This window comes from Sorex fumeus, unplaced genomic scaffold, assembly GCF_029834395.1.
Source record: "Sorex fumeus unplaced genomic scaffold, SorFum_2.1 ptg000013l, whole genome shotgun sequence".
Lineage (NCBI taxonomy): Eukaryota > Metazoa > Chordata > Mammalia > Eulipotyphla > Soricidae > Sorex > Sorex fumeus.
This window is the reverse complement of record NW_026606070.1, coordinates 31890376-31916553: the sequence shown is the minus strand read 5'-3', so window position 1 is coordinate 31916553 and position 26178 is coordinate 31890376. Positions and strand designations below refer to the sequence as shown.

Below are 26178 nucleotides of genomic sequence, written 5' to 3'. Positions count from 1 at the left end.
CCCACCCGTAGCAGGATCCTAATCTTGTCGTTACCTTGGATCATGACAGCATTTGTCCATGATCAAGCTCTCAACTTATGGTTAAGAATCGTGGCACTTTGGCCTGGCCCATTTCGCTGCCAGGGTAGCTCACTGCTTGCCCTGGGTCCATTCAGTCCCTCGTCGGGACCCTGCTGTTGGGGTGTTAGGAACTAAGGGCAACTGAGGCTTAAGTCGAGAAAGATGCCCAGGAGTGAACAATATTCAAGGCCAATCAAATCCTAAGTTACAAGCATAATGTTAACGGTCTTTCTGTATCTATACAAAAAGGATATTACTTTAAAGTAAACTGTTCATAAGGCATAAGGAGGGGAAAAAGGCAATATTTCACTCATACATATAAAATCATAGATTTCTGGGAAACTGATCTTACAAATTAACAAAGTCTGATTAAGGGGAAAGCTGATTAACTGGGTGGGAAGGAGAGCATAGGGAAGACTGTTTACATGTTTACATGTAAACACAATGGAAGTGGAAGTGCCTCTGGAGCACTGTGGTGGGTGTAACCAGATTGATGGGTGTAACCAGATTAATGGGTGTAACCAGATAAAACCTAAGCTTCTTGAAGGACAAAGCAATGTTACCCAACACAGTGGCATAGTTATGGGGGCCTCATTTTATGCTCCCTTCCAGGAGAAGCAGATGTGAGTACTGGAGGGTGAGTGTAATATATATATGTATATATACACATATATTCATATAGGAATTATATATATGAACTACCAGACTCTTTTTCAAAGTGGCTACAACATTTTAGCTCATATATATACACATATATATTCATATAGGAAATAAATATATATATATATCACGATCACGATCATCCTGTTGTTTGTCGATTGTCTCGAGCAGGCACCAGTAGCATTTCCTTCTACCTAGCCCTGAGATTTTAAAAGAGCCATTTCAATGCTCTTTCAGGATTAGGAGGATGAGACCCATCATTGTTACTGGTATTTGGCATATTGAGTACGACACGAGAAGTTTGCCAGACTCTGCCATGCAGTAGAGTCATCTCTCTCTCTCTCTCTCTCTCTCTCTCTCTTTCTCTCTCTCTCTCTCTCTCTCTCTCTCTCTATATATATATATATATATATATATATATATATATATAACCAGACTCTTTTTCAAAGTGGCTACAACATTTTAGCTCATACAATAGTAACATCCAAGGATTCCTTTCCCCCAAATTCTTTCCAACTTTTGTTATTTTCTGACTTTGAAGTTATATCATCTTGGCATGTGTGTGGTGACAGATAACCATGGTTTTGATTTGCATTTCCCTGATAAAATGATACTGAACATCTTTTCCGTGTTTCTGAGCTACTTGTATATCTTCTCTGGAGAAAGGCTCATCATCAAATTATTTCTCTTGACATTGGTTTGCCTCTTTATTACTGCATGTATCTTTTAGAATGTATCCTGGTTACCAATTCCTGGTCAGATATGTAATTTTAAAGCATTTTTTCCTATTTGCTGCATAATTTTTTAAAAAAAATATTCTTGTGTCTTTGGAAGCCCAAAAGTTTTGAACTCCAAGTTTCTTTCTTTATTTGTGCCTTCAAATGGTTTATATGAAGCTATTACCTAGCTGAAGATCATAATAAGGATGTAGTCCAATGTTTTCTTTCAGAGTTTTGTGGTTCCTATTTTGATTTATTTTAAGGGTCACCCTGACTGTGCTGTGGTGGAGGGGTGGTACTTTTTGCTTCCTACTGATGTTGGGGGTCCAGGCTATGCTGGGGATCTAACAGGGGCTCCCTCTTGAGTTGCTTGAGACCTCTCGCAGGCCTCTGAGCCACTTTACAGCAATAGTCTCCTGAATCTCATTCCAAGTTTCGATCTGGTAGCAAACTATCTTTTAATATGTGCACAATAAACTTTTATTACTTCTGTGGCTTTACTTTAGCTATTTACGATTTTTTGGACAATGTTTCCCTTTTTGGCAAAGAGTACTAGTAAATGATTTGCAACTCTGCTTAAAACTGGATTGGACTTAGGGGGAAAACTATTCTGCAGTGATTCTTACACTTTTTAAGTAGCCATTATCATGGGCTTCATTTTACAGCAACCTTTCAAGAGGGACATATAATAAACGCTTCTTAAAAATTAAAGTGAGTTTGTGGCTGGAGAGATCGTACGCCAGGTAGGGTTGGTTCCTGCCACCCCGTATGGTCCCCCGAGAACCGCCAGGAGTGATTCCTGGGATGGGTGTTGCCCTATATCCAATAATGATGATGATGACAACATTGATGACAATGACCACAACGACCACGACAATAATGATGTGAAATAACACAAATAGCTTTGAATCAATGTTAAGAAATTTAATGGGGTGGGAGAGAGAGTTCAATGGACTAGCGTGCAGGAGCCCCTAATTGAACCCCCAGTCACACTGGGTCCCAGATCACCACAGGTGCCACACAGCCCTGCCCCAGGTCCGCTGGGTGTGGACCCCTCTTCACCTCCACACTCCCCAATTTTTAAAATTCAAAACATCGTGAGGCATGACACTATTTAAAGCAGAAATATCTGACCTAGTTCATGCCCTCCTTGCTTAGCTAGAACATTCTTTCCCCTTTTTAGAGATGGGCTTGTTTGTCCGTAACAAAAATATTAGATCATTTAAAATTAAAAAAGAAGATCATCCATAACACTGAGATGGGCTTGTTTATCCATAACAAAAACATTAGATCATTTAATATTAAAAAAAGATCATCCATAACACGGAGTCTCTAAAACCCATAGAACATCCCGTAGTTTCTAGAATTTTCTAACATCCTTCCAGGACGCAGCTGCTACCCAAACCAAGAAGTGGTTTATGAGAACCTCCATCCGCCCTTAAGTCTGGTTGGAGGGGTCTTCTCAAAGGGCGGGAGCGCGCGCTTTGCGTGCAGGGAGTCCCATCGCTGGCGACCCCAGCAACCCCAGACACCCTCCCAACCCACCCCGGGCACCTCTGGGAGAGACGTCGCTAGGAGTAGCCCCCTGATACTTCCGAGAGTGGCCGCCAACATAGCAAACCAGGAGCGCCCCGGTCCTGGCGCAGAGCTGTCAGGGCTCCTAAGTTGGATACGGGCCTCCAGCGCCCCTCGGCTTTCTCCCAGCCACGTTCAAAACCGGGCACCCCCCCCCCCCCACCCCGCCCAACCCTGTGCTCCCGGGTAGCCGTTGGCAGTGCTCCACCCCGAGATAGCTCTGCAAACCGACTGTGCCCTGGAAGTCCCGGGGTCCCCGCGCAGGTCCGTGCGTCCCGGGTGCAGCCCCAAAGAGAGGTGACGGGGCGCGACGCTCTGCGATCGGGCGGGCCGGCGGGGCGTGGTGGGGCGGGGGCGGGCCGCGGGGGCCGCACCCTCGCCGGGCTCCGCACGCGCTCGGACGGACGGCGGCGGACCGGCACCTTGGGGACCCAGGACACAGGGGCACGCGAGGGGCGCCGCGACCATGCCCTCCCCATGGAGGGAAATCCTCGCGGAGACGCTGCTGGGTAAGCCGGGGTGCGGGGTTCCCCTCTCCGCGCGCGCCGAACGGAGCTGCCTCCTCCCCTTACCGGCTCCCGGGCACGCTTGCTCCCGAAGGTAAGGCGAGGCAAGACCTGGGCTGGGGTCCCGAGGCTCGGGGGCACGGCGAGGAGCCCGCGAGTTCCCTCGCCCGCCCGCGACCGCCCCGAGGGGTGCGCGCCGCCTCCAGTGGCCGCTCCCGCCGCCCCGCCCCCGGACACCCCCGCCCTCCGCGACCCTGCAGTCTAATAGGAAGTTCTGGTCGTGAAATTTAACTTTGAGGAGCAAGGGGACACCTGAGTGCCCCGTGGCGGTGGTGATGGTGTTGGTGATGGTGGTGGTAGGTGCCCGGCGCCTGGGGCCCGAGGGTGCGGGAAGGGCCGCAGCGTCGGCTCCTGGGCGCTCCGCTGGTCCGTTTGGTGGAACTGCTGGGCGGGCGCTGGGGGAGAGACGTGTTGGACTCAGGTGTGTTCTCCTACGTAGTAGTTTGCAGAAAGCCCTCGGGACAACGACGGGTGTGATTCGCTGGGAACTGCATGATTAATATCAGAATTCCCAGAATTTCCATTCAGGAGCGAGAATCACCGCGGTGGGTGTGAAGCAAGGTTTCTCAGGCCTGGGAGGGGCCGCTTCCCGAGCGCTTCATTTCCCGGAGGGTATTTGCTCGGATGGCTCCATTTTTTCTTTTTTTCCCCCTTTTCATCTTCTCTTCCTTCCTTCCTTCCTCCCTCCCTCCCTCCCTCCCTCCCTCCCTCCCTCCCTCCCTCCTTTCTTTCCTTCCTTCCTTCCTTTCTTTCTTTCTTTCTTTCTTTCTTTCTTTCTTTCTTTCTTTCTTTCTTTCTTTCTTTCTTTCTTTTTATATTGGGTTTACAAAAGGAGAGAGTAAAAGGGAATGCTCCTGCCACAGAGGCAGGAGTTAGGGGTGGGGGATGGGGTGGGGGTGGTGGGAGGGATCCTGGGATCATTGGTGGTGGAGAATGGGCACTGGTGGAGGGATGGGCGCTTGATTATTGTATGACTGAAACGTAAGCACCAAAGTTTGTAATTCTGAAAACAAAAAATAAAATAAATAAAAAGAAAAAAAAGGCTTCCTGCAACTAAACCTCATTTATGTAAAGAATGTGGGAAGACGTTCTTGTTTCCTTCTGGCCTTTGGAAACATTGTAAAATTCATACTGAATGACTCTAATAATAACAGTTTACAACGTCAGAACAGGCCCCCTCAGTAAAACCTACTTGGTTGGTTTGAATGGGGGGGGGGGGGTGCTACGAGAGCATAGCGGGAGGGAAATACTCCTGGTAGCCTGTGACAATGCTTCCATGACGTCAGTCTATAAGGGAAGGGTAGTTGATTATCACCTGGCTGAGGCTATGTCAGTGTCCCGGCATTTGGATTCCAAGTTTATGTTAATTTGTATATTCTGGATCTTCTCATGGAAGCTAGGATGATGATGACTAAATAAAAGGCAAATTAAGAAGCTCGTCAGGGCTGTCAAGGCTCCAAAATCAAACAAAAAAAATGTTGGGTTTAAAGTTTTTTTTCAGGGGCTGGAGCGATAGCACAGCGGGTAGGGCGTTTGCCTTGCACGCAGCCAACATGGCCAACACAAGTTTGATTCCCAGCGTCCCATATGGTCCCCCGAGCGCCGCCAGGAGCAATTCCTGAGTGCATGAGCCAGGAGTAACCCCTGAGCATCGCCGGGTGTGACCCAAAAAGCAAAAATAATAAAATAAAATAAAAAAATAAAGTTTTTTTCATCCTCCCTCCCTCTTCTTTTCTTCCTCCCTCCCTCTCTCCCTCCCTCCCGCCCTCTCTCCCTCTCTCCCTCCCTTCTCCCTTCCTTCCTTCCTTCCTTCCTTCCTTCCTTCCTTCCTTCCTTCCTTCCTTCCCTTTCACACCCAGCAGTGCTCAGCCTTATGCCTCACTCTGTTCAGGGGTCACTTCTGGTAGTGCCAGGGATCTCACCCAGGTGGGCCGCCTTCAAGGTAGGTGCTTACCTGTGGTACAGCTCCGGCCCACCATTATTGGGCACATCCAGTGGTGCTTTGCTTGGTGCTCTGACTGGAAGGGCCATGTGATATTGCGGGTGGTACCCTGAATTCCTGCCGCATGGTTTCACCCCTTCTAGCTCCCCCATCCCCACCCCCATTTTCCCTAGTTGAGTTCTTTATCTTTTGCAATTCCTAGTGTAAAATGACCCACATTTAGCTAGTACTTAGGGAGCAGGTACTCTGCCAGTGTGGTCCCGTTTTATTGCTCCTAACTGGGTGAGGGGTTCAAGTACTATTTGACAGATTAAAACTGGGAGGCCGAGAAGGTACTAAGCTTAGTGCAGTGGCTACTTGGATTTCAGTTCCTTCCTCTCTGCCTTACTCCTGTGACTTCAGTCCATTATTTCCCTTTTGAGACTTGGGAACTTTCTTTGCTGCCTGCCTGGTGTTGTTTTATGTTTGTATAAGGGAAATAGTAATAATGTCCCTCTCCAAGGATATAGGTTGTGTATGAGGAAGAAGAGGTGATCCCAGTAAATGCTTTGCCCAGAGCCTAGTGGTTGGCAAGTGCCACTCTGCGTTAATTGTCATGAATGTAGAACACTGCACAGTAATTGGCAGAGGTGAAACTGACTTCAGACTAGGTATTTCACTGCTCTACTCACTCCCAGCCACACACCCTCCCACATGGCTGCTTTGATTTATTGTTATTTTTAAGATTCTTTTTCTTGCCACACTTCATTTTGTGCTTGGCAGGATTGCTCTTGTCTTGAGAGACCACGTGGTGCTGAACACAGGGCCCCCTGCTTGTAGAGCAAGTGCTCCAGCTCACTGTGCTCTTAATCTCTTTGATCTGCAATGTGTGTGTGAGTGAATGTGTGTGTGTGTGTGTGTGTGTTGTATGTGCACCCAGTGTTGTTGAGGGCTTATTCTCCTGACTCTGTGCTCGGGGATCAGTTCTGGTGGGGATTGGGGGACCATTATGGTGCCTGACTCAAACTGCATGCAACTCAAGTGCCTTATCTAACTCTGTACTTTTCTTTTTGCCCCAAAAGAAAAAAAAAATACCTAAAAAAATTAAAAGAGAAACTGGATAGTACAGGGGTTAGGTAAGGCACTTGCCTTGCATGTGGCTGACCTGGTTTAATACTAGGCACCATGATGGTCTCTCAGCAGAAGTGATTTCCAAACACCACTGGGTGTGGCCCAAACCATCACCTTCCGCAACTAATTTTTTTCTTGTTTTTATTTTATGACCCTATTTCTCTTTGTGGTCACTAAGATGCCAGATGTAGCACCCAGTGTCTGCCTGTGGTGCTCACACATTAGCTTTGGCATTAGCTGGTCTCACTCATCAGGCTGTGGTTGTGTGCACATGGGGCTTGGGGGCTCAACAGGGGCCCCCCACTTTGGTTGCTGTGTTTGCACACCAGCTCCCAGGTGGGGGCCATATTATTCAGTTGTGATGCTCAATGAGGGGGTTGCACACCCTTTTTGGGGTGGTATTCATAGAACCTGGCTGCAGTGGCAGGGAGTCACTTGGTGTCCAGGATCCCAGCCAGCCTTGCTCTCTGATTTGGGGGTGGAGGTGGTGGTAGAGGGAGCCTCCTGAGCCGGGTCAGGGGTCCCTGATCACTCCCAGTAAGAGTCACACAGTTCAATGTAGTATTGAGTCTTTGGGCTGGCAGTGCTTGCAGTGGCCTTCAGGCTACCACCAGACACGCTGATGGAGTCATACAGTGCCAGCAACCAGATCAGGTTGATGATGGAGGGACTCCAGAGCAAAAAGTCTTCTTAAAATGGGGTGTGTGGGGGGATTCTCCTGGCAGGAACCAGCAGAGAGAGAGGAGTAGAGAGAGGGGCCCCCTGAGATGATGCTAACCGCGGGATAGATCATGGTTGAAGCAAAGACAAGCGGTCCTTTCTTTCCTCTTGCGAACCCTTTTTTTAATTTCTTTTTCTTTTTGAGTCACACCCAACGATGCTCAGGGGTTACTCCTGCCTCTGCACTCAGGAATTACTCCTGGTGGTGCTCAGGGGACCATATGGCATTCTGGGACTAGAACCCAGGTCGGCCGCATGCAAGGCAAACACCCTACCCGCTGTACTATTGCTCCAGCCCCACAAACCCTTTCTTTTCTAGGTTATGTTGCCTGGTCGCTCTGCCATGGCCTGGGACCCATGATCTATTATTTCCCTCTGCAAACACTGGAGCTCACCGGGATGGAAGTTTTCAGCCTCGCATATCTTTCTCCAATATTCCTCACAATCACTCCTTTCTGGAAACTGGTGAACAAGAAGTGGGTGCTTGCCCTTCTGCGGATCATTACTGTTGGTAAGGTTTTAAAGCGATCAAGGTTTGTTTTAGTTAAAAGCCAAGTAAAAGAAGGTAGAATGTTTGTGGAATGCTAAATGGTTGGATGAAAAAATGAAAAATTTGGCCAGAGATATCTCGGAGGGTTGGAGGGCAGGCTTTCATGCAGAAGGTCTGGGTCCAAGAGCTGCGGGCAGGGCTTTTACCTTGCACGTGGATGACCTGAGTCTGATCCCCGGCATCATATGGTCTCCTGAGCCTGCCAGGAGAAATTCCTGAATGCAGAGCCAGGATGTAAGCTAAAAAAACTAAAAAAAAAAAATAAAGGTCTGAGTTCAGTCCCCAGTACTGCATGATCCCTGAGAACCCAGCCAGCTGTAGAACTTTGAGCATCACTGGGTGTGTCCCCCCACTAAACGAAGTAAAAAAAAATTACAATTGTGATTTAGTAAATAGGCAAAGTAGACCAATGCGTTTTAAATTTGTGACTTCTCCCAAACTGGAAAAACCTCAAACTCACTGTGCTAAGAAAGGGAAGCTAAGACTCAGAATATGCTAGCTTCTAAAATACTGTGCTCTGTTTTACCAGCTATGTCACAAAATAAATTGAATCATAAAAAAGCAACAAAATATGTTAAATAGTGAAATATGGAAAATGTGCATCACAAGCAACACATAGTAAGAAAGTCAGACAATAAACTGGAATGAGATATTTGTGATTCTTTTAGTCAGTAATTAAAGAGAAAGACACAGCCAGGGAGATAGCTCAGAGGCCCATAGGCTGATCCCTGGTACCTCACGTCTCCCCAAACACCACTGGGTAAAGCCGCACAAGGCCAACACTGCTGGGCACGAGCAGCACCACATCACCAGCCTGAGCATGAGTCATTGGCACTCACGGCCAGGTCAAAATCACTGGGAGTGACCTAGGAGCTGCTCAGTACAACTGGGGAGAAGTCCCCCTTCCCCAGTAAGCATAATACAACAAAACAAACAAATGAAAAAAACCAACAATTGAATAGAAAAGGGAGGGTATCCGTTTATCGTAAAGGACATATAACTGATTCTTATAAATATACTAGAATGTATCAAATAAGAATAATACACACACACATCCTTTAGTGTCATCTGCAGATTGATAAAGACCAAGTCTGGTAGGAGTGTCACATTGGGAGGTATGAGCACCCACAGCCTGTGGGACTATGGCTGGGAACAGTTCTTGCAGAGGCTGTATTGATTTGGCTTACCAATTTATTTTTTATTATTATTTTATCATATACTTATATATTATTTATATGTTATGTATGTATATATTACATCATTGGGAAGAACGAGTAAGGAGAGGCTGGAAAATCTCAGGGCTAGGACAAATGCAGACGTTACTGGTGCCCACTCGAGTAGATCAATGAATAACAGGATGACAGAGTTACAGTGATACAGTGATTATTTATATATTTATTTATTCGTATTATTTATATATTATTTTATTATTTATTAGGGGCTGGAGTGATAGCACAGCAGTAGGGCGTTTGCCTTGCACGCAGCCAACATGGCCGACCCGAGTTCGATTCCTCCGCCCCTCTTGGAGAGCCTGGCAAGCTACTGAGAGTATCTCGCCCGCATGGCAAAGCCTGGCAAGCTACCTGTGACGTATTCGGTATGCCAAACACAGTAACAACAAAGTCTCCAATGGAGACGGTTACTGGGCCCGCTCGAGCAAATCGATGAACAACGGGAGGACAGTGACAATTTATTAATATAAATAATTTATTTGGCTGTAGCCTTACCAATGGGACTTTCATCTTTCAGTTCCACATAAGCAAGGTAGCTTATAAAAGGAGACGTATAAAAGGAGAATATGGGTAAAGATTATGTTTGCATTGTAGCACACCAACTGACTTCGTCTTTTGCTGGACTTTGCCTGATTGTGTTGCTTTATCACAGACTTTTCGTGTCCCCCAAAGGGAAGGTTTATGGCTGCTCTGTGAGCAGTGGCTAATGGCAGTGTTTTCTCCCCCAACAGTATGTGTTTTCCTGGTACCTTTGTGTCACCTTTTGTTAATTTTCACAGAATTTCAAGTGTTTTTTCTTGATTATTGTAGCTATTTTTAAGCTTTACTGTTGCTATTAGAATTGTCTATGAGGTATCATGAACAATACAATACCCCTTTGAGATGCAAAGTGACTTATGAGGTAAATGTGTGTGTTCCGGCTGTACCACTCCCCACCCCATCTCTCTCCCTCTTCTTGGGCCTTCCTGTTCCTTGGAACACAATGCATTGGAGTTAGACCAATGAACAACTCTATAGTGGCCTCCAAGTATTCAACCGAAGGAAGAGTTTGCTGTCTCCAATCAAAATATCCAAATGATTAAACTTAAAGGGGAAAGCATGTGAAAGCCAAGTAGGACAGAAACCAGGCCACTTGCACCAAACGGTCAGGCTGTGAATACTAAGGGCATTTCCTGAATGAAATGAAAGCTGCTGCTTCAGTGGACATAGGGATGATAAAATGAAACAGACTTATTGCTGATAGGGAGAAAATTGTAGTGGTATAAATGGCAGATCAAACCCTAACCACCAGTGAGAGTTAGACTAAGAGTTAAAGCAAGACCCCAAAACTCTTCAGCTCTCAGAAGACTGAAGAAGGTGAGGAAGCCGCAGAAAAGTTTAGAACAACCAGACTGGGTTCATGTGGTTGGAGGGAAATGCTGTTCCATAGCCAAAGGGCATGGAAGTATAGAGTGCAGGGGTAGACACTACAGCAAGCTTTCTAGAAAATCTGGGTAAGATCATTTTCAATACAGACAAAATGCATCTTGGAAGAAGATGCCAGCTAAGTCTTTCATAGTTGGGGAAGAGAAATCAGTGTCCCACTTCAAAACTTCAGATGACTGACTGAATTATTAGGGGCTAAGGTCTTTAACTTGAAGCCAATGTTCAACTTACCATTCTGAAATCCTAGTAATTACACTAAATCTACTGTGTGTGCTATAATGGGTAAGACAAAGCAAGCTTGGCACATACTCGTTTCTATGTAATGTGATTTACTGAATATTTTAAGCCCACTGTGAAACCTAAATTCATTTTACAAAAGGATTCCTGTCAAAATATTATTGCTCTTGACAAGGCATTGGGTCAATCCAGAGATCTGAGATGTGCAGGAGGATTGATGCTTTTGTGCCTGCTAACAGAGCAGGCTCCCAGCAGCCAAGAGACCCAGGAGTCAGGTTGGTTTTCAAGTCTTATTTAAGAACTGTATTTTTGGGGTAAGGTTTTAGCTGCCAAAGATATAGGTTGTACAATCTTGGAAGAGCCAATTGACACCTTCTGGAAAGGATCCACAACTCAGATGCCATTAAAAACACTTGTTACTTCTGGACAGTGGTAAAATATCAGTTTTAGCAAGAGTTTGAAGATGTTGATTCCAATCCTCATGGATGACTTTGTGAGGTTCAAGACTTAAAGGAAGAGAATTTCTGAAGATTTGGTGTAATTAGAAAGAGAACTATGATAAGAAGTGGAGTTTGGAGCTTTAACTGTGTTGCTAAAATATTATGATATTTGAATGGACCAATTGCTTATGACTGAGCAAAGAAAGTGGGATTCTTGAGAGGGATCTACTCCTGGTGAAGACTATTCCAGTGATAGCCAGGGATATAGAAATTCAGTTGATCAAGTAGAGGTAGGGTTTGAGAGGATGGACTTGTTTTGAATGAAGTTCTTTTGAGATTAAAATATTATCAAATGACCTTGCATGTCACACAGAAGTCTTTCATTAAGGGAAGCGTACTAAGGCTCAGTAAAGCTCACTAAGACCTCACTGGAGCTCAGCATAGCAGATAGCATTGTTGTCTAATTTCAAGAACCAGCTGCAGCTGCTCCTACTGTGAGCACCTGCCACCCTGAACTGATAGTAGGTACCAACATCAAGCCAAGATCCTCCACCAGCAAAAATGTTACAACTCATTGAAGGTTTAGATAGCAATATTGGAAAGAACCTATGTGACATATTTAAAAGATAGGCTAAATAAATAAATATAGTTATTAGACTTGGAATACTGCCATACAGCTATAAAAAAAAACCCCAGAGATCATTGTTTATACAGTAAAATGAAATTTTCTTCAAAATGTATTGTCAAGTAAAAATGGAAGTACTACATGCAGAAGACTAATTTTGTATAAGAAAGGATAGATGAGGGGCGGGAGCGATAGCACAGCAGGTAGGGCATTTGCCTTGCACGTGGCCGACCCAGGTTCGATCCCTGGCATCCCATGTGGCCCCCACACACCGCCAGGAGTAATTTTTGAGTGCAAAGCCAGGAGTAACCCTGAGCATTGCTGGGTGTGACCCCCCAAAAAAAGAAAAAATAAATAAAATAAATTGGCTTCTTTAAAAAAAAAAGAAAGAAAGGATAGGTGAGGGGCCAGAGCCATAGTACAGCAGGTAGGGTTTTTGCCTTGCATGCGGCCAACCAGTGTTCAATCCCCAGCATCCCATATGGTCCCCTGAACACTAACATGAGTGATTCCTGAGTGCAGAGCTGGAGTAACCCCTGAGCATTGCTGGGTGTGACCCCAAAAAGCCACAAAACAAAAAGGATAGGTGAAATATACTTATTATTTAGTTGAGCATGCATAGATAGTGCTACAACATTTTTTTAAATGAATAGCACTTTATTTCCAGGGTGAAGAATATGGTACTCCAAAACAGGTATGAAAGGTGCTCTTGATGGCATATCTTTTGAGTTCTTACAGAGAGTGTGTTGCAATTAAAAGGAAAAAGCAATTTGAATATTTTAGCAAGTACGAGGCATAGAAATTATGTAAAGCATGTATTCTGCTGCTCAGCTGCAACCTATATCCCCTAGATTATTTTTTGGGGGGCCACACAGGTGTAATTGAGGGATTGGCTTGAGCATATCTTGGCTTTGTGCCCTATCGTCACACCCAGTGGTTTTTAAGGGACCCCAATACTGAGGATTGAACTCAGACTTCCTGTTTGTAAAGCAGGTACTAAGCCCATCTCTCCAGTTCCTCTAAATATTTCTCAAATTTGTGCTTCTATCACAAAGAATCAGAATTATTAACGCCTCAAGGAAAGCATCTTGGCCCTGTACTATCTTACTGGTGCTTGCACTCTGGTTTTGAAGAGGCTTGGACTTAGAAAGAACAGTGGTACACATGCTAGGGGAAAAGGGAGCTCAGATAGAGAAGGGAGCACCAAATAAAGGGTGTTGGGAGGATCCACCCAGGATGGGAGAAGCATGCTGAAAGTAGACTATAGCCCAAACATGATTGCCACTCGATGCCTCTTTTGCAAACCTCAACAACCAAAAGGAGAGAGAGAACAAAAGGGAATGCCCTGCCACAGAGGCAGGGTGGGATGGGGCGGATGGGGGGTGGGAGAGATGCTGGGACCCGTGGTGGTGGAAAATGGGCACTGGTGGAGGGATGGATGTTTGATCATTGTACAATTGAAACCCAAGCACAAAAATTTGTAAATCTACAACTGTACCTCATGGTGTTTCACTAATAAAAATTAAAAAATAAAAAAGAAAGAACAGTGGTAAAGAGCCACTGCAAAAATGCTTACCTTGCCAAGGTGGTGGCCATGGGATGGGGATGTAACTCTGCAGTAGGGCTCATGCTTCGCATGTGTGGGGCCCCGGGATTGGTCCCCAGCACTGTAGAAAAAGAAAAAAAGACAATAACCTCCAAGAGTGGAAGCTATAGCAAAAGGCAGTGAAATTTCAGCTCCAGCAATACCAGAAACAAGGCTTTCCACCCGGGATGGAGGCCAGGGCTCCCCGTGTCTTGCATTCTGAGAGGGTGGCTGCGGCCTGAGTATGGCCGCTCACGCTTCCTCCCCGAACCCTGCTGTTGGCGCTTCAGAGTGTGGTTGCAACACCAGAGCACATTTGCGTTGCCTTATATGAAAGTGCCCACACCAACTTTGCCCACAGAACCACTTACTGCAGTTACTGGGACAGGGTTGTTTGTTTGTTTTTAGGGGGCTTCCAAGAAGCGGCGGACTCAGGAAGCCCAGGAACCCCACTGGTGATTCTGAGCCCTAGTCAGTGGTTCAGTGTAAGGGCCAAGGATAAAATTGGGCCCTGTGGTGTGGGAGATCCCTGGCCCACCCTAGCAGTACTGGGTGACTCCAAGGCTGGCTGCACTCGGCAGTGCTCAGGCACCATGTGGTTATGTGGTCCCAGGAATTGAACCTGGCTTAGGAGTCTGCTAGCCATGTGCTCCAGTCCTCTGAACCATCTCCCTGGCCCCCCCAGAATCCTTTGGCATTTTTATGTAACTTCCAGACCTTCTCACATCAGGCACCTTAGACATTTAGGTTAATTACTAGGCAGTCAACTCTGAAAAGAATTTACATGCCTCTGAATTTATTACTTTTGATCATTAAAAATTGACCCAGTAGAATGGTTTCAATAAAATAGACAGACAATGTCTCATAACAAATGTAGATGAGAATGTGAAGAACAGAAACTTTCACAAATGGCTGAAGAGAATAAAACATGCCCCGGAAATCAGTTTGTTAATTCCTCAGATCACTAGATCCAACTGTAACACAGTGATCCAACAATTCCACTTGTTGGTATTTACCCAAGGAAAACAAGAACATATGTTACCACAAAACCTTGCACACGAGTGTTCATAGCAGCAATATACATGATAACTTAAAAATGGAAACAACTCAAGTGCCCATCAACTGGTAATGAATAATCAAAATGTGGTATATCTATGCAATGGAATATTATTCCACTGTCAAAAGGAATCGGAGGGCCCAGAGTGATAGTACAGTGGGTAGAGCGTTTGCCTTGCACGCGGTTGACCCAAGTTTGATCCCTGGCATCCTATATGGTACCCTGAGCCATGCTAGAAGTGATGCCTGAGAGCAGAGCCAGGACTCAACCCTGAGCAGGACCGGGTGTATCTTCAAAATCAAAAGAAATATATAATTAAAAAAAAAAGAAATTGGAACAGCATACATACTATAGCATGAATGAACCTTGGATACACTATGCTTCATGAAAGAAACCAGTCACAGATGGCCACACTTTGTATGAATCACTTATAATAGGGGCCCAGAATAGAAAAACTTTTTATTTTAACGTGAAGTAGATTAGTGAGTGCCAGGGTCTGTGGGAAGAAGGAAAAACTGGGAAAAATAGCTAATGTGTATAGGTTTTTTTCTTGAGCTAATGAAAAATTTCCAGAAATAGGAATTGTTAATAAGTACACCACTTTGTGAATATGTTTTAAAAAACTACCGAGTTGTATACTTAACCATGCTGAGTTGTATGGTTTGAGTGCTACAACAATGAAAATGTTTTAATGATTCATATGCATTTGCATACAATTGAATCGTAACTCTATGTTCTTGGGTATAAAGATCGTGTTGGAAATAATGCTTATCAAATGGAGATCCCTGAGTGTGATGTGGTTGCAGAAATATTCAGCAGTCTTTAATCTGTTTGCAGGCAGCATTGCCTCGCTCCAGGCTCCAAGTGCTGAACTTCGGCTTGTGGTCCTTGCATTTGGGGTATCTTCCTTGCTGATAGTGCAAGCGGTGACATGGTGGACTGGAAGTGGTTTGCAAAGGTATGGTTTGTATTTTTTGCACCTACCCAAAGACACACTGTATCACTCTCATCCCTTCATTGATTTACTCCAGTGGGTGCCAGTAACGTCTCCATTTGTCCCAGCCCTGAGATCTTAGCAGCCTCTCCTTACTCCTCTTTCCCAATGCTGCCGTATTGGAGGCTCTTTCAGGGTCAGGGGAATGAGACCCATTGTTGTTACTGTTTTTGGCATATCGGATATGCCATGGGGAGCTTGCCAGGCTCTGCCGTGAAAGACAGACATGATCTGTTATTAAAGGGAGGTATTCCAAGTTATGGTATTCAACGTTTAGAAGTCTCTCTCTGTCTCTCCCTAACTCTCTCTGTCTCTCTTTCTCTCTATGTATCTTTATACCAAGACAAGACATGAATACTGTTACACATTTCAATAACATTTTGAGAATTAAGGAATTGTAATAGGTTGCTTAGGTGGTGGGATAAGAGGACTAAGATGTGCCTGTTCATGCAAATTACTAACAAGGCTCTTTCATATTACGTAGCTGTGATATTCAGGATGGGTAGAGTATGTTGAAAGCATATAAGAAAGTCTTTAAAAAATACTTTTGGACTTGCAGGTACTTCAGAATCTGGGGCTTCATTTTAGGTCAGATTCTTCTTGTAGTTCTACGCATCTGGTACACTTCCTTAAACCCAATCTGGAATTGCGAGATGTCCAACAGAGTGATACTGACCTTAAGTGCCATCGCCACACTCGATCGCCTCTATACAGGTGAGTGTAAGCTCTGCTTCTTTGGGAATTTTATCTGTGGCAGGGTTTCTCCTTCGTATGGGATTATAAGACATCTGGAAAAGATAAGAATCATATTTCTAAAGCTACCATCCTCATTCTATCCCTGGCATCACCTAGGGTCCTCGAGCACCACCAGGGATCTTTCCTGACCACAGAGCAAGGAATAATCCCACAGCTCTGCCGAGTGTGGACTAACACCAGTCCATTAATCAACCATCAATCAGTCAATATTTTTTAAAAAATTATCTTTCTGCTCTGCATTTCTACTTCAGAATCCCCACCCCCTCAGAAAGAGTAACAGTGTTGCCAGTAGACTCTGATTTAAGCTGATTGGCCCCATTTCCTGCCAGTATAGAAAAATGAAACTGAAGAGCAGTATTGGGCTTGTATCCCGAGGATGGGAGAGGAGCGCCAGACCTCAGCACCCTGTGGGCTCTCAGCTCTGTCTTCTTCCTCCTTACCTCTGGACAGGGATTTTGGGTGGGACTTGTCATCCATCCACCTCCACCTAGACCCAGTGCAGTGCTATTTCTTAGAAAGATTATCTCCAGGGGGTTTTGGGGACTTGAACCAATGGGGCTCCAGTGGTGACTAGTACAAAGGATGAGATGTTTCTGCAAGAGAGCAAAGTGATATGCTTATTAAGGGTCTAGAAGACGCCAGGGACCTCGGAGGGAGGTCTGTCCAGCACAGGCATGTGGTGAACACTTTCTCTTTCCTGGGTGCAGAGAGGTTAGCGGAGGCATCTATGCTATTGTTGGAGACCTAGGGAGCTGGGTGGGGAGTTGGGGGAGACAGAGCACAGAGTGAGCGAGGTCCATTGAGGGGGTGACTGGGAGGGAAGGGGATTCTGGGGAGCAGAGAGGCAGGACAGAACATGTCTGCATGTGTCCGATGCATCGTTTCCCTGAGACCTTTCACAAACTGATTTTATATGGGAAAGGAGGTTATACCCAGCAGTGTGCAGTGCTGACCTTGGCTCTGGAGGGCTCAGGAGGCCAAATGGGTTCCCAAGGATTGAACCCCAGTTGGCTTCAAACAAGGAAGACCACTTCATTTTCTGTGTGCTACAGTTGTGGTGCCAACCTGCTTTGCTGTTGGGTTTTTGCTGGGGGGGTGGGGGGTGGGGGTGGGGGTCTGATACGGAAGCTTAAAATCTGAGAGGTGTAGAAGCAAGGAAAGTTTGCCCAGCCCTGCTGGGCCCTGACCCAGCTCCACACCCAACTTGGGTGTCTGTTGCATCTGCTAACTCAGGACCTTTCTGAGAGGGGGAAGTGTTAGTAAACTCTAGGGAACTGGCACCAGCCCTATTGCTGTCCTTTTGTTTGCAAAAGAAGGAATCTCCCAGACTGAGGGAAGCTGAGCAGGGCTTGGCTCACTGTGAATCAAGTGTTTGTCTCACCCGCTTTGTGCCTTGATCTTGGCATGAGACAGGTGGAGTGAAAAATAGGATAAGATCACGAGAGTAAGGTGCCCAGTGACGTTAATGTTCGTTAGGGCATCCAGAACCCCGTCCCTGTGCTTTATGTTTTCCAAAGCCGGGACCTTTCCGCCCGAGCTCAGGCTGTGGATTAGGATCTCCACAGCAGGGTGTCTCTTACATTTCCTTACTTGAGCTTGCTTCTTTCTCTCCTTTTTGTATATGATCCCATGATCCCATCGGGGGTCCCTCCCTTCCTGTTCTGTGTCCCTATTCACAGAACTCAGGACTCCTCCCCAGTGACCCCACCTTCATAGCTGACCCTGCAGAGTTGCAAAGCCGAGGGCCCCCGGAGGATTCTTGCTGACCAGAACACAGGCTGGCACTCTGGAAACTCTGTGTGTGTGTGTGTGTGTGTGTGTGTGTGTGTGTGTGTGTGTGTGTTGGGGGGGAGGGGTCTCGCTTCCCTGCAGCTCTCAGCTGAGCCTCCAGACGGCCATGTTCTGTCCCACCGCTTCTCCCTCATCCCCAGCTTTCAGTTCTGCTCCTCCTTCTCCTGGCAGAAATTTTCTTCCCAACTCTGGAACTTGGTATTTTTTTGTTTGCTTGGTTTTTTTTGTATGTTTGTTTTTTGTGGGGGCTGGAAATGCATTCCCAAGCAAGGATTTGGGGGATACGCCCAGTAATAATTGACCAATTGTGCTAGGTAGTTCAGTGCTTGGACCTGATAATGCAGCATATCCAGTGGGGTAGAGGGCCATGAGTGCCCCCCTAAAAGTACTCAGAGGTCTGGGGTGCTGGGGTGGGACATGGGTCCTTGGCATGCAAGCCATGTTCCTCTGTTCCCCGAACTATCTTTCTCTTCCTCTTTTGTTTTTAATTAAAAATTATTATTAATTAATTTATTTATTTTGCTTTTTGGATCACACCCAGCGATGCTCAGGGGTTACTCTTGGCTCTGCACTCAGGAATTACTCCTAGTGGTGCTCAGGGGACCGTATGGGATGCTGGAGTTTGAACCCAGGTTGGCCGCGTACAAGGCAAAAGCCCTACCCGCTGTACTGTCGCTCTGGCCCTAAAAATTATTTTATTAAGGACCACCTCAAGCATGTTGGGAGGCCTGGGACCTCTCCTGTATCAGACTGTAAGGTGCCCAGGGCCTCCCATACCCCATACTTGTGCTCGACCCTTGAAATATTTTTGGGAGGCCTGATATCATACTGAGGGCTTTATCTGTGCACAGGCTTTTTGCTCCTCCAAAGAAGTCCTCCTGGTAGAATTTTCTCTGGTTGTCATATTTCTCTCTCTCTCTCTCTCTCTCTCTCTCTCTCTCTCTCTCTCTCTCTCTTCTTTTTTGATCCATAGCCAACAGCTCAGGGCTTACTCCTGGCTGTATTCTCAGGGATGAATCCTGGCAGGGTTTGAGGAGCTATATGCAATGCCAGGAATCACACTGAGGCCAACCACATGGAAAACAAGCACCTTAACTACTGTACTATCTTTCTGGTTTCTGGTCACTTTTCTATACATTAAGTCACTGATTCCACGCATTGGGCTCTCTTGGTCCATCAGCTCCTGCAGTGAAGTACTCAGGTGTGGGAGCCAGGCTTCCTGAGTTCAGCTCCAATTTGTCTTTCCCTGTTGTATGATCCTGTGGGCTGTTTTCCAATCTGTAAAATGGTATTTCTCATAGAGTTGAGCTCACCGAGTTGTGAAGATTACATGACTTCATATAAAGGCCTGGAACCAGGCTTGGCACATGAAAATGGCTCTGTCTGTGCATTGGTAGTACTCTGGGAATCTAGAGAATTGGGCATCTCATGCCTTGTTCTTTAAGGAAAGAAGTGACTTTGCTTATCAGAAACATCCTGCTCTATTTGGATCACACAGGATCCTTGAACATACCATTCATTTGACCATATATGCTTTTTACTACTATCAAAAAAAATAAGTAAATAGCTTTGGCCTATTCTCTATTCCTTCCTTCCATCTTTTAAAATTAAAAAATTGTTTGTTTGTTTGTGGGCCACACCCAACATACTCAGGGTTTACTCCTAGCTCTGCCCTCAGGAATTACTCCAGACAGTGCTTGGTGGACCATATGGGATACTGGGAATTGAACCCAGGCCCGCCACATGCTAGGCAAGAGCCCTACCTGCTGTGCAATCTCTTCCCTCATTAAACCCAGAAGTGCTCAGGGGTTTCTCCTGGCAGTGCTTAGGAGACCAAATCTGGGACTGGTGATGAAAACAGAATCAGCTGTGTACAAAGCAGAGCCTTGTCCCCTGTCCTACTTCTCTGGCGCACCTACTTTTCTCTTGTAGCTCTTCCTACACAGTTCCTGGTCTAGCCTACCTGAAAAAGTCTCTCCACCAAGTTGCTGTCAGCACCTTCTGCTCTGCCTTGGCACGTCTCATCTCAAAGCTGGAGCCAAGAGTCATCTATTGGCCAAAAAAAAAAAAAAAACAAAAACACTGTTAACTGTAGAGGAGAAATGTCTGTGGAACTGACCGCTCTGGATTTTCGATTCTAGATGATGAGTGCAGTCAAGCTGAGGACAAGAAGCCAGGGGAGGCGAGCAGGGGAGCGGCCGCTGGGTCTAACTCGGTGTTGGCAGGAGCTGCCTTTGGCAACCTCATGTTCATCACTCACTGGATTTTTGGAGAAGTGTCCCTTGTTTCCAGGTGGGCAGTGAGTGGACATCCCCATCCAGGGCCGGATCCTAATCCATTTGGGTGAGTTGGGTTTGGGGAAGCAATGAATAAAATGATTGAGGGGTTGGGGAGGGAACTCGAAGGGCTGGAGCACATGCTTGACAGGTGGGAGCCCTGGGTTCAGTCCCCCCACACTGCATTGTATCCTGAGCACTGCCAGGATGGTCCCTCAGTGCGGCGGGGTATGGCTTCCCTAAAGAGAAATGACCTGGGGTTGTATAACTGAAACCCAAGCACAAAAATGTGTAAGTCTACAACTGTACCTCATGGTGTTTCACTAATAAAAATTAAAAATAAATAAGGCCTTCCCGTTGATCGTCGATTTGCTCGAGCGGGCCCAGTAACGTCTCCATTGGAGACTTTGTTGTTACTGTGTTTGGCATAGCGAATACTCTCGGTAGCTTGCCAGGCTCTCCGAGAGGGGCGGAGGAATCGAACCTGGGTCGGCCATGTTGGCCGCTTGTAAGGCGAACGCCCTACCACTGTGCTATCACTCCAGCCCCAAAAATAAATAAAAATAAAATTGGATCTCACTTTGAAAGCAAAAAAAAAGAGAGAGAGAGAGGGAGAGAGAAATGACCTGGGGTTGGAGTAATAGCACAGTGGGTAGGGCTTTTGCTTTGCACTCAGCCAACCGGGGTCTGATTCCCAGCATCCCCTGAGCACCGCCAGGAGTAATTCCTGATTACATGACCTAGGAGTAACGCCTGAGCATCGACAGGTGTGACCCAAAAAGAAAAAATAAAATAAAGAGAAATGACCTCACAGGAGAGGAGGAAGACATCCCTCCCAGCTGAGTAGTAAGACCTGCATGACGCCCCTTTTTCCTGGTCCATGCTCCGTGATTACCGGAAAAGGCTCGTGACATTCATGTGTGTGCTCTGGAGAGGAAGGAAGGAGAAGGACTTTTCCTCCAGTGCTGAGCATCGGAGAAGTATGCTGGAGAATTATGTACAGCTAAGCAAGAAGTTCTAGGGGCTTCTATACAGGTCCCTCAGGACCCTCTATAAAAGAGAAGTCACAGAGGAGGGGGAGGCTGGGATTTCTTGGCTACCCCACCTGGCTGGCCTCCAGACCCTCCCTGTGCTTCTCTACAGAGTGGGAATTTGGTAGGACAGGAGGGTGGCAGCCTCGCCAGGTGTCTCTCTTCTCTGCTGAGAGGAGAGCCCCGTAACCTCTGTGCTTTGTGCCCCTCCGGAAGTGGCTCTGACCTGGGAACTTCCAAAGCTTTTCTGCTTCTTGGTTCCCTCATCCAACACCTTTTTCCTCCTGCGGCCAAGTCCAGCCTTTCACGTAAAAGAAAACTGGAGAAATCGTTAACTATTCGCCTTAAATATCCAGTTTTTCTTTTTTTTTTCCATATTTTTTCTTTTTATTAGTGAAACACCATGAAGTACAGTTGTAGATTTACAATTTTTTGTGCTTGGGTTTCGAGTATACAATGATCAAATACCCATCCCTCCATCAGTGCCCACTTTCCACCACCATGAAATATCCAGTTTTTCTTAACAGGCTGGAATGTCTACATTTGCAGACAGGCCCTGGTGTGCTGCATGTCCCCCAGCAGATACTTGGGCATGGCCCAGCAGGTGACACATGCAGCCTGTCCAAGTGTAATGGAGATACCAGGCCCCAAGATATGTTTTTCTCACAGGCCTTTGCTCTCTCCAGCTGGAGTGCAGAGTCAGCCTCAAGTTCTGTGTCTTCCTTGTTTTTGTTATCAAACTGGTATTAAGTTCAATTAATGGGATCAGAGAGGTTGTGCAGGGTTAAAGGCATGGGTCTTAAAAAAAAAAAAAGGCATGGGTCTTGCATCCCACAGACTCCAGTTTAATCTCTGGCACCACCGGGCACAGCCAGAAATTACCCTGAGCCAGGAGTAAGCCCTGAGCACTGCTAGGTGTGGCTCCCATACCAATATGTTAAAAAAAAAAAAACATATATACTAGATAGTGTTACTGTTGAAGGAAGTGCTCAGTAAGGGCAAAGGGACCAGGAAAGAGTTGACCCATAGAGCAAAGGATTCAAGCATGAGTCCCAGGCAAATGAAGTATAGAAACCAGCTTATTAGAGAATAGAACTTAAGCATCAGGGCGTAGCATACCTGAAAGCGTGAGCAGCATGATGGGGCTGGAGCGATAGCACAGAGTTTAGGGCACTTGCCTTGCATGCAGCCAACCTAGGTTCAATCCCCGCTAACGCCCCAAGCCCACCAGAAGTGATCTCTGCACACAAAGTCAAGAGTAAGCCCTGGAACTTCTGGGTATGGCCCCCAAACAAATAAATAAACTGTCTACTTGTCATTCCCAAAAAATGGGGCAGCATGGTTTCTAACATGCCATTCACTGAAATAGTTCACCCTGAAGAAAGGAGCACCATTCCCACATACATTTTTAGTGTGTAGATGTATAGAAACAGGATAAATCAGCAAGGAGCAGAATATTTGTGCTGTTTCTTAAAAAACAAGGATTTGAGGGTAGAAATTTTCTCAAGCCAAGGTATCACCCAGATTCTAATCACATTTAGTGACTTCCTGGCATCACCATGGCAGTAAACTGTCACAGTATGGGTGGGTGTGATTTGCACTCTGCAAATGTAATATAATGAGTCCTCCTGTTGTTCATCGATTTGCTCGAGTGGGCCCAGTAATGTCTCCATTTTGAGACTTGTTACTGTGTTTGGCATATCGAATACGTCACGGGGAGCTTGCCAGGCTTTGCCGTGTGGGTGAGATACTCTCGGTAGCTTTCCGGGCTCTCCGAGAGGGGTGGAAGGAATATAGTGAGTAAATAAGGAAAACAAAAATTCATCTGTAGGTCAGTTGGTCTTTTATTTGGATTTTCCTGGCTCCATAGGGTTTTATTTGCTTAACTGGGGGGGGGGGGGGGGGGTGTTGAGGTCATACCTGGCAGTGCTCAGGACTTACTCCTGGTTCTGTGATCAGCAGTCTCTCCCAGAAGGTTCAGGGGACCATATGGGGTACTGAGGATTGAGGTGGATTTAGCTGCATGCAAGGCCTTACCTTCTAACTCTTCCACCTAGTTGTAGATTCCAACTCTCTTTGTTCTCACTTTTTGAGTTGCTCAGTATCTGTAATACAGTAACTTCTCAGGTAGAAACAGCATTGTGATGTGGCTGCTTAAGAGAGACATGATCAAAGATGGGAACTGATCAGAGATGGGAGGGGTGTGAAGTTACCATATTCAAGGATGGGACACAATACTTACTTGTCCTTGCACAAAAGGTATTTGCTTAACTGAGTGTCGTGGTTACTCAGCTTTGCCATGTGTGCACACACAAGAATATTTTCCCACCAGAGGCAAGGCCTTTTCTGAGTGCTTCCCCATCTAGGGCTGCTGTCTACTGTCTATTTGTCATTCCACACTGGTCATTCTCCTGTCTCCTGACTGCTTGTCTCAACCCAATCCCTTTCTCCCTGTCCCCACTCAGATTTGCCTTAGCAGAATCCTCACCATCTTAGCTCTGAATAGCCTCACATTCAGCCTTCACAGTTCTTCCAGGCTAGTGAGGTTTAAAGAAGATAATTATACTCATAGCATATTAAAACTGTGGGGATTTTTTAATTAAGCACCGTGATTTATAAAGTTGTTCAATTTAGAGTTTCAGGCAAACAATGTTCCAACACCAATCCCACCAACAAGCCAACTTCTCTCCACCAATGTCCCCTGATTCCCTTCCAGCCCCCAGCCTGCCTCCTTGACAGACACATTGAAAAGTTTGGTTGTTGTAGTTTGGATCTCCTGCTTGCAGTACTATTGGCCCTGGAGGTTAGATGTATCAATATACCATCCTCTACCCTACACACCTGTGCCTGTGGGCCCCTGATACCTACCCTGTTACCTCTGGACACTCCGAGCTCCCCTTCCCTCAATTTCTTTCCTTCAGTAGTATTCTCATTTCTATAATGTAGGGTCAAGGGTAATTTCAGTATCCACCCCATCCCCCGAAGAGTCATTAAGTAGAACACTATGTGGTAGCTATTATTGCTGCTGCTTTCACCCTAAAGTTAATTCATTGTTTTCATTCTTCAATCGTTTTTGCCAAATAGCAAAAGACTTGGTGGCTATTTTAGAAATACACATTTATAAATCAACACCATCCTGGGGTGACAGAGAGAGATTATAGAGAAAAACAGTCCTGAGGCAGGGACAAGGAAGAAATGAGAGCAACTAAGTAGAAATGATTCCAGTCGCTTTTTCCTTCTTGCCTTTAGCAGAATCATTTCAAATGTTGCAGGGAAGCCTGGAAGAATAGGTCGGTGGGCTGAGCACAGGCTTCGCCAATTCCCAGCACAGCACAGTCCCTTGAGAAACTACCAGGAATGAGCCAGAACACAGAACTGGGAGAAGCCCCCAGGCACTACCAGGCATGGCACTAAAATGACGAAAAGGGGCGGAGCCCATAAAGACTATAATTCAATAGGCTGGGGAAATAGAGTGACTGTTTGCACTGGGGATGAAAGACCGCAGAGGTCACCGATCCTGTTAGGAAGCCCCAGTCTTGGCAGAGAGAGCTTGCTGGCCAGAGCACAAGTTTGCTTCCCTGAGCACTGCCAGAAGTAAACACTCAGTCAGGTGTGGTTCCAAAATAAAACTACAATTGAGGAAATATCAAGATATTGGAATTATTGAAGGACATGTGAATTGGCAGCAGAGAACTCCAGGGAGCTCCAGGAAAGGCTTAAAATGAATTGGAAAAAGCCATAAAGGCCATAGAAGGAAGTTATTTGGGGGAAAAAGAAATTATGCTCTCATGGTTAGGTCGTTTACCTATGGGGACTGGAAAAAGGCCCGGGCAGATGATCCTGTCCTCAGTAGGAAGATAGAATCAATGACCTCATTGGCACTGATCAGACCATTCCACACTGACCAGTTAAAACTGCATTCTTGGGCCATGAGATAACTCAGAGGCTGGAGCACCTGCCTAGCATGCCCGAGGCCCTGAGTTCAGTTTCTGGCAAACAATAACACATTTCTGGGGGACGTTGAGGCTACACTTAGGTGAGGTTGGTGGACTTAGCTGAAGAAACCCCTTTCCACTTCACTTTTAAAAAGTTATTTAATTAGATATAAAAAAAAAGTAAAACATACTATGAAACTATCACTCCAGGAAGTAGAAACAAGGGCCAGGACAAAAGGTCCATAGTTGGAAGCCTGCCTCAAGGTCTGGGGGGGTAGGGCAGTAGGGATAGAGAAGGGACCATTATGACAATGATGGTCAGAAGGGATCTCTCTGGATGGGAGATGTGTGCTGAAAGTAAATAAAGGACCAAACATGATGGCCTCTCAGTATCTGTATTGCAAACCACAATGCCCAAAAGGACAGAGAGAGAGAGAGAGAGAGAGAGAGAGAGAGAGAGAGAGAGAGAGAGAAGAAAAGTGCCTGCCATAGAGGCAGGCTGGGGTGTGGGGTGGCAAGAGGGATAAGGGGGATATTGGTGGTAGGGAAGTGTACACCAGTGGAGGGATGAGTATTGGAACATTTGTATGACTGAAACCTGATCATAAAAACTTTGCAACTGTATCTGATGGTGATTCAATTTTAAAAAGTTATTTAAATTAGTGTTTAATTTTTAAAATTTGTTTAATAATAATTAATTCATCAAATTAATTTATTTACTGGTTTGGGGCTACACCCAGCTGTGCTAAGGGTTTACTCCTGGCTCTATGTTCAGGTATAATTCCTGCTGCCATCATATGTAGCGCCAGGGATCAAATCCGGGTCAGCCATGTGCAAGGCAAGTGCCTTAACTGCAGTACTCTCACTCTGGCTCTATCATTTCTTTTCTTTT

General features: G+C 45.9%; 1 protein-coding gene across 1 annotated transcript in view; it reads left to right on the top strand.

Moving 5' to 3' along the window:
- The first annotated feature begins 3480 nt into the window (after positions 1-3480).
- The window catches only part of CWH43 (cell wall biogenesis 43 C-terminal homolog), a 64209-nt gene continuing 41511 nt past the window's right edge, over positions 3481-26178 (top strand). Inside the window, exons 1-5 of the mRNA XM_056111496.1 lie at positions 3481-3523; positions 7672-7863; positions 15341-15461; positions 16057-16211; positions 20186-20387. Coding sequence (XP_055967471.1) covers positions 3481-3523; positions 7672-7863; positions 15341-15461; positions 16057-16211; positions 20186-20387 — 713 coding nt within the window. The remainder of the gene's footprint in view (positions 3524-7671; positions 7864-15340; positions 15462-16056; positions 16212-20185; positions 20388-26178) is intronic.